General features: G+C 48.6%; 1 protein-coding gene and 1 long non-coding RNA gene across 2 annotated transcripts in view; both read left to right on the top strand.

Moving 5' to 3' along the window:
• The window catches only part of LOC106817908 (histone-lysine N-methyltransferase 2C-like), a 10692-nt gene extending 3853 nt beyond the window's left edge, over positions 1 to 6839 (top strand). The window contains exons 4-6 of the mRNA XM_014822619.1: positions 717 to 821; positions 1209 to 1324; positions 6800 to 6839. Coding sequence (XP_014678105.1) covers positions 717 to 821; positions 1209 to 1324; positions 6800 to 6827 — 249 coding nt within the window. The 3' untranslated portion in view covers positions 6828 to 6839. The remainder of the gene's footprint in view (positions 1 to 716; positions 822 to 1208; positions 1325 to 6799) is intronic.
• Positions 6840 to 7018: 179 nt separating this feature from the next.
• Positions 7019 to 8096, top strand: LOC106817909. Its single transcript, XR_001395119.1, has 3 exons — positions 7019 to 7060; positions 7493 to 7605; positions 8012 to 8096. It is a non-coding gene; the product is annotated as an uncharacterized LOC106817909 (long non-coding RNA).
• Positions 8097 to 8428: the final 332 nt, after the last annotated feature.

The following is an 8428-nucleotide window of genomic DNA, read 5'->3' as shown; positions in this document are numbered from 1 at the left end:
AATGTATGCAACACACACATGGCAGTGTGCGAAGGTCCACTCCCTCTATCATACATTCAGAGAAGGAATACATCACTCTCTAACAATGTAAGCAGCCATGTGTGTGAACATATTGCTTCTCTCTCTCTCTCTAACAATGTAAGCAGCCATGTGTGTGAACATATTGCTTCTCTCTCTCTCTACAGCAGGAGGCTGGCACGGTCATTGATCACGTCAGCACGGAGACGGAGACTCCACAGCGCAAGGACAAGGAAGCCCTGCGACGGAGGCTCAGCGACAGCGACAAGAAGGACGCGAAGGAGAAGGAGAGAGACCCTGAACTCGCAAAGGTTCGTCGGTCGGTCGGTCGATTGGGCGGGCAGTCGTAATCTTCTGGGGAGTTCCCTGTCGAAGTGTCTGAATTACTGTTTATATGTTACTGTTAATACTATGTACTGTTAATGCTGTACTGTTATAATGTTGTATGTTTAAATGGACTGAAAAAAAGGATCTGTTGTGCAACACCATAATCTCGTTGTGTGTTTTATAACGCATTATTCTGATGCACCTTAGCTGCACTGTCTACAAATATATATATATATATATATATCGTAAGTGTTTAAAATCTGACTGCTTTGTCGCAGTGCGAATGATGTATGAAGGTGGTTGGAGTCCCTGCTGTGGGAAAAACCGATGATTCCAATGCTTATATCATTGTATCGTCTTTTGTCACTCAGCCTCTTGTGAAGAAGTGGAAGGGAACGAAGTACAGAGTGTGGACACCGGGCCTGCTCACTCCTGAGACGAAGTACGATTCACCAACAGCTAAGGAAGTGGACGAGGTAGGAGACAGAGAGGGAGGGAGAGGGGAGACAGAGAGGGAGGGAGAGGGGAGACAGAGAGGAATTTGCAGTGGTTTAATTTTCGCGAATTTCGCAAACGCATCCTCGTCCGCGAAAATAACAACACGCGAATAATTCGTAATTCACCGACTGCAAAATTAACCACTCATGAAAGTGTCCTTAAAGTCTGACTTCGCGAAAATATCTGTACGCGAAAAATATGGCCTATACAGTATACTGACCAATCTACACCACATATGTTACACATTGACAACTTTAACAAAATCGACAAAATCAACAAAAAAACCAATGCGTTGAATACGCGTAGTTGCGAGTAGGTGGCGCTGTGTGCGCACGTTGCTCACTAACGCCCTCTATGTTTGACAGCTGCGCATCAAGCTGGGTACGATCATTAGACTACCGAAGGACAACCGACCGGAGGACAGACGTCGCTGCCTGCTGTGTAATATGGCCGGCGATGGCAAGAACAACGGTCCGGGCAGGTGAGAGGAGGGTTCACATGGAACTACGTTAGTGAGAGAGGGGTTCACCATGGAACTATGGTTGAGTGAGAGAGGGGTCACAATGAACTACGTTAGTGAGAGAGGGTTCCACATGGAACTAGCGTTAGTGAGAGAGGTTCACATGGACTACTTAGTGAGAGAGGGGTTCACATGGAACTACGTTAGTGAGCGGGGGGTTCACATGGAAACTACGTTAGTGAGAGAGGGGGTTCACATGGAACTAGCGTTAGTGAAGAGGGGGGTTTGCATCATGGAACTACGTGTAGTGAAGAGGGGGTCACATGGAGACTACGTTAGTTGAGAGAGGGTTCACATGGAAAACGCTTTAAAAACGTTAGTGAGAGGGTGGGTTCACAATGGAACTACGTTAGTGAGAGAGGGGTCACATCGGGAACTGTACGTTAAGTGAGAGAGGGGTTCACATGGAACTACGTTAGTGAGAGCGGGTTTACATGGGAACTACGTTAGTGAGACGAGGGGTTTTCACAATGGAAGCTACGTTAGTGAGAGAGGGCTATCCACCATGGAACCCTACGCTTAGTCGAGAGGGTTCACCATGACAACTACCGTTAGTGAGCCAAGACGGGATCTCACCATGGAACTCACGTTTAGTGAGAGACGGTTACAATGAACTCGTTAGTGGAAGGAGGGTTCACATTGGAATCTACGTAGTGAGACGAGGGTTCACACTAGAGACTACGTTAGTGAGCAGAGGGTTCACATGGAACTACGTTAGTGCAGAGGAGGGGTTCACATGGAACTACGTTAGTGAGAGGGGGGTTCAAATGGAACTACGTTAGTGAGAGAGGGTTCACGGATGGAACCTACGTTAGTGAGAGAGGGTTCACCATGGACCTACGTTCGTGAGCAGCGGGTTCCACATGGAACGTTACGTTAGTGAGAGAGGGGTTCACATGGAACTAGACGTTAGGTGAGAGAGGGGGTTAGCATGGAACTTACGTTAGTGGAGAGGAGGGTTCACCATGAACTGACGTTAGTGAGAGAGGGAATTTCACATGGACACTAACGTTAGTGAGAGAGGGGTTCACGATGAACTACGTTAGTGAGAGGGGGGTTCACCATGGACTAGGTTTAGTGAGGAAGAGGGGTTCACATGAAGCTACGTTAGTGAGAGAGGGGTTCACAGATGGAACTACGTTAAGTAGAGAGAGGGGGTTCACATGGAACTAAACGTTAGTGAGAGGCGGGGTTCACATGGAACTACGTTAGTGAGATGAGGGGTTCACATGGTAACTACGTTATGGAGAGGGGTTCACTATGGACTAGCGTTTAGTGAGAAGAAGGTGGTCACATGGACTTACGTTAGTGAGAGAGGGCGGTTGACATGGAACTACGTTAGTGAGAGAGGGGCTTTTCACGATGGCACTACGTTAGTGAGAGAGGGGTCACATGAACTAGCTACGTAGTGAGAGGGGGGTTCACATGGAACTGACCGTTAGTGAGAGAGGGGTTCACATGGAACTCACTGTTAGTGGGGAGGGGGTTCAGCATGGAACTACGTTAGTGAGAGAGGGGTTCACACTGGAACCTACGTTAGTGAGAGGGTGGTTTCACATGGAACCATACGTTTAGTGAGAGAGGGGTTCACTATGGAACTACGTTAGTGAGAGGGGGTTTTAGCATGGACTACGTTAGTGAGAGGGTGGTTCACATGGAAACTCGTTAGTGGAGGAGGGTTCAGCATGGAACTTACGTTAGTGAGAGAGGGGTTTCACATGAAGCTACGCTTAGTTGAAGCGGGGGGTTCAGCATGGATACGTTAGTGAGAGAGGGGTTCAGCATGGGAACTACGTTAGTGAGAGAGGGGTTCACGGATGGAACCTTATGTTAGTGAAAGAGGCGGTTCATCATTGGAACTACGTTAGTAAAGAGGACGGGTTCACAATGGAACTATGTAGTGAGAGAGGGTTCACAGGATGGGACTACCGTGTGTAAGTGAGAGGAGAGGGTTCACAGCGTGGAACTACGTTAGTGAGATATAGGGTTCACATGGAACTAACGTTAGTGAGAGAGGGTTCCAAATGGAAGCTACGTAGTGAGAAGGGGGTTCACATAGAACTACGTTAGTGAGCGAGGGGTTACATGGGAACTATGTTAGTGAGAGGAGGGTTCACCGATGGAACTATTTTAGTGAAGCAGATGGGTTCACATGGAAACTATGTTAGTGAGAGAAAGGGTTCACATGGAACTACGTTAAGTGAGAGAGGGGTTCACATGGAAATATGCTTACGTGAAGAGGGTTCACATGGAACTATTGTTAGTGAGTAGGAGGGGTTCACATGGAACTATGTTAGTGAGAGACGGGGTTTCACGCATGGAACTCATGTTAGTGAGAGGGGGGTTCACCATGGAACTTACGTTAGTGGAGAGAAGGGGTTCCACATGAACTACGTTAGTGACGCAGATGGGGTTTCACATGGAACTACGTTAGTGAGAGAGGGGTCAATGGAACTACGTTAGTGAGAGGCGGTTCACGAATGGAACTACGTTTAGTGAGAGGAGGGTTCACAGGTGGAACTACGTTAGTGAGAGAGGGGTTCACATGGAACTACGTTAGTGAGAGGGGGTTCACATGAATACGTTAGTGAGAGAAGGGGGGTTTCACATGGACTACCGTTAGTGCAGAGGGGGGTTCACATGGAACTCACGTTAGTGAGAGAGGGGTTCACGATGGAACTATGTTAGTGAGAGGAGGGTTTCACGATGGAAGCTATGTTAGTGAGAGAAGGGGTTCCATGGAAACTATGTTAGTGAGAGAGGGGTTCACGATGGAAGCTAGGTTAGTGAGAGAGGGGTTGCACATGAACTAATGCTTAGTGAGAGAGGGGTATCACTATGGAACTATGTTAGTGAGAGGAGGGTTCACATGGAACTATGTTAGTGAGGAGAGGGGTTTCACATGGAACTATGTTAGTGAGAGGGGGGTTCACATGGAACTACGTTAGTGAGCAGAGGGGTTCACACATGAACCTACGTTAGTGAGAGCAGGGGTTCAACATGGAAGCTACGTTAGTGAGAGAGGGTTCACATGGGACTACGTTAGTGAGAGAGGGGTCCACGGTGGAACTATGTTAGTGAGAGGAGGGTCACATGGAACTACGTTAGTGAGAGGGGGGTTCACATGGAAGCTACGTTAGTGAGAGGAGGGTTGACACTGATGGAACTACGTTAGTGAGGGGGGTTCACGATGGAAGCTCGTTAGTGAGAGAGGGGTTCAGCGGATGGAACTACGTTTAGTCGAGAGAGGGGTTCACATCGGACACTATTTTGAGTGAGAGGAAGGGTTCCATGGAACTAACGTTTAGTGAAGGGGGTTCACATGAACTACGTCTAGTGAGAGAGGGGTTCACATGGAATAACGTTAGTGAGAGAGAGGGTTAGCATGGAACTATGTAAATAGTGAGAGGAGGGTTCACATGGAACTACGTTAGTGAGAGGGGGTTCACATGGAAACTACGTTAGTGAGAGGGGGGTTCACATGGAACTATGTTAGTGGAGGGGGTTTCAAGCATGGAACTACCGTTAGTGAGAGAGGGGTTCACATGAACTACGTTAGTGAGAGAGCGGTTCACATGGAACTCTACGTTAGTGAGAGAGGGTTCATCATGGGCTACGTTAGTGAGAGGGGGGGTTTACATGGCAAACTACGGTTGTGAGAAGAGGGGTTCACGTATGGAACTGACGTTAGTGAAGAGGGGGTTCACATGTAACTCACGTTAGTTGAGAGGAGGGTTCACATGGAACTGACGTTAGTAGAGAAGGGGTTCAATGGAACTAAGCGTGTAGTGAGAGAGGGGTTCACGATGGAAGTTTGTGTTTTTTTGTTTTTTTTACAAATTTTCTACGTTAGTGAGAGGAGTGGTTCACATGGAACTCACGTTAGTGAGAGGGGGGTTACAATGGAACTACGCTTAGTGAGAGGAGGGGTTCACATGGAAACTAAACGTTAGTGAGTGGAGGGGGTTCAGCAATGGAACTCACGTTAGTGAGAGATGGGGGTTTGGGTCACATGAACTACGTTAGTGAGAGAAGGGGTTCACATGGAACTACCGTTAGTGGAGAGGGGTTCACATGGAACTACGTTAGTGAGAGGAGGTTCACCATGGAAGCTACGTAGTGAGAGGGGGGTCTCAACAGTGGAAGCTAACGTTAGTGAGAGGGGGTTTCACATGGAACTACGTTAGTGAGAGAGGCGGCTCATGGAACTAACGTTAGCTGACAGCAGGAGGGTCTACATGGAACTACGTTAGTGAGCAGAGGGTTCACCATGGAACTACATTAGTGAGAGAGGGGTTTCAACATGGAACTACGTTAGTGGGAGAGGAGGGTTCACATGGAACTACGTTAGTGAGAGGGGTTCACATGGAACTACGTTAGTGAGAGAGGGGGTTCACATGGAACTACGTTAGTCGAGAGAGGGTTCGACCATTGAACTACGTTAGTGAGAGAGGGGGTTCAGTGCATGGAATCTAACGTTAGTTCGAGAGGAGGGTTCACGATGGCAACTAGCGTTAGTGAAGAGAGGGGTTCACATGGACTAACGTTAGTGAGAGGAGCGGTTCACATGGAACTACACGTTTTAGTTTGAGAGGGGGGTTCACGATGGAAGTACAGTTAGTGCAGAGAGGGGTTTTCAACATGGAACTACGGTTTAGTGGAGAGAGGGTTCCACATGGAACTACGTTAGTGGAGAGAGGGGTTCAGCATGGAACTACGTTAGTGAGAGGGGGTTCACGATGGAACTACGTTAGTGCAGAGTGGGGTTCACATGGAAGCTACGTTAGTTGAGAGAGGGTTTCAACATGGAACTACGTTAGTGAGGAGGAGGGTTTCACATGGACTACGTTAGTGCGAGAGAGGGGTTTCACATGGAACTAGGTTAGTGAGAGGGGGGTTCACATGAACTACGTTAGTGAGAGAGGCGGGTTCACATGGAAACTATGTTGGTGAAGAGGGTTCACATGAACTACGTTTTAGTGAGAGGGGGGTTCACTGGAACTACGTTAGTGAGATTTATGGGGAGTTTCATGCGTTGCGTTTCACCTGTGTGTGCCCATGTGTATGTGTGGGGTGGTTGGGACAAGATTAGTCTTAACATTAGTCTTAAGTGACTTTTTCTCGTTGACAGTACGTATAGGGACGTTTATACCTAAACATCCATGTTTAGCTAGAGGGGCGATACACTATTTTCATCACACGTCTACGTTATGAGTTCTTTATTTGTCATTAAAAAGTGTCCGAGGGGAAGTTTACGCGGTCAAACATACAGCAATGATGTCGCACAGCAAGACATACGTAGACGCTAGGCGAAGAGAAGGCGCACTACTCTGCTGCTGGTCGTTGAATCAGTTGCTCCAAGGAAAGTGAGGCGATGAAATGTCCACATCGCGTGCGGCGGTTAATAACCGCCGTGCATCTCTCGCCCGCTTGCAGAGCTGCTGAAGCTGTCGACGTCGAATAAGTGGGTACAACTCTGAACGTGCATCCTGTGGTCGAGGACGTTTAGCGAGACGCTGAACGATGGCTCATGAACGTCAGACGTGGCGTTCAAGCGTCGCCCGTTCCGCGGGCCAGTGCGCACGTGCGGCGAGCCCGGAGGCCACACTGGCAGTGCACCAGGTGCGGCTGCAAACGAAGGTCTTAGCCACTTCAACTGCGCGCTGAAGAACGGATGCAGTGTTTTCAATGGATAAGGTGAGGTGGTCGTCGGTGGTGGGCGGGGGTGGATGGGAGGGTCGGTGGTGGGCGGGGGTGGGTGAATGGGAGGGTCGGTGGTGGGCGGGGGTGGGTGGACGGGATAACACCATCTCTACCCTCCACCACCGACGCTCCCATCCACCCACCCCCGCCCACCACCGACCCTCCCATCCACCCACCCCCGCCCACCACCGGATTAGCTGAAGGAAAGCAGTTTGTGTGTTTGTGTGCGTGCGTACGTGCGTGTGCATGTGTGTGCATGCATGTACGTGTACGTGTGCGTGTCTGTAATGAAGCTGATATATACATATATATATATATATACATATGCATTTATAAAAGCTGCTGATCTGTCTATCTGCCATTTGTGTCCACCTATAATAATATATAATGATCACCTCTCATCATGTGTTACTGTCATCGTTACAGACGATTATGTGTCCGATGCACAAGCCTAAGGTGGGAGATGAGAATCAGCTGATGAACGTTGCAGTCTTCCGCCGTGTCTACATCAATCGCGACGAGAATCGCCAGATCGCCAGGTACGCGCAGCGCCCCCTACCCTGTTGCTGCGTACGCGCGGCGCCCCCTACCTGCCACTGTTCTGCGCGTGTATGTGTAGATGTGTCGTGTCTAGACATTTTGTACTGTTCTGCTTTCGCGATGCTTTCATTGAATTTCAAGAACTTACTTTCTTAACGTATTAATGGCCCATCAGCAAAATATGATCGAACCTTCATCACTGTTGTATTGAACATTGTCATCATTGTAATCTCCATTGTTAACAGTAATAATAGTCTGTAATAATATTCTATGTTGTTATATTAACTGTCTCTTCGCTGAGGTTACGTCGGTAGATGTTGTTATGTAATGAATCACCGTGCGTGTGTGTGTATCTTACAGCATACAGTTTCGTAATGATTCACCGTGTGTGTGTGTATGTTACAGCATGATGCAGCAGGGCTACATGCACTACTGCCTGCGCGTCGGCAGTCTAGTCTTTCAGAACGTCGGCCAGGTGCTGCCTCACCAGCTGGCAGCGTTCCACACNGTTAGTGAGAGAGGGGTTCACATGGAACGGCCAAGGCGGATGTACGGTGAGAGAGGGTTCACATGGAACTACGTTAGTGAGAGAGGGTTCACATGGAACTACGTTAGTGAGAGAGGGTTCACATGGAACTACGTTAGTGAGAGGGGGGTTCACATGGAACTACGTTAGTGAGAGGGGGGTTCACATGGAACTACGTTAGTGAGAGAGGGTTCACATGGAACTACGTTAGTGAGAGAGGGGTTCACATGGAACTACGTTAGTGAGAGAGGGGTTCACATGGAACTACGTTAGTGAGAGAGGGGTTCACATGGAAC

Source organism: Priapulus caudatus, unplaced genomic scaffold (assembly GCF_000485595.1).
Source record: "Priapulus caudatus unplaced genomic scaffold, Priapulus_caudatus-5.0.1 Scaffold1920, whole genome shotgun sequence".
Classification (NCBI taxonomy): Eukaryota; Metazoa; Priapulida; class Priapulimorpha; order Priapulimorphida; family Priapulidae; genus Priapulus; species Priapulus caudatus.
The sequence above is the reverse complement of the archived record's forward strand: the minus strand, read 5'-3'. Positions and strand labels throughout refer to the sequence as shown.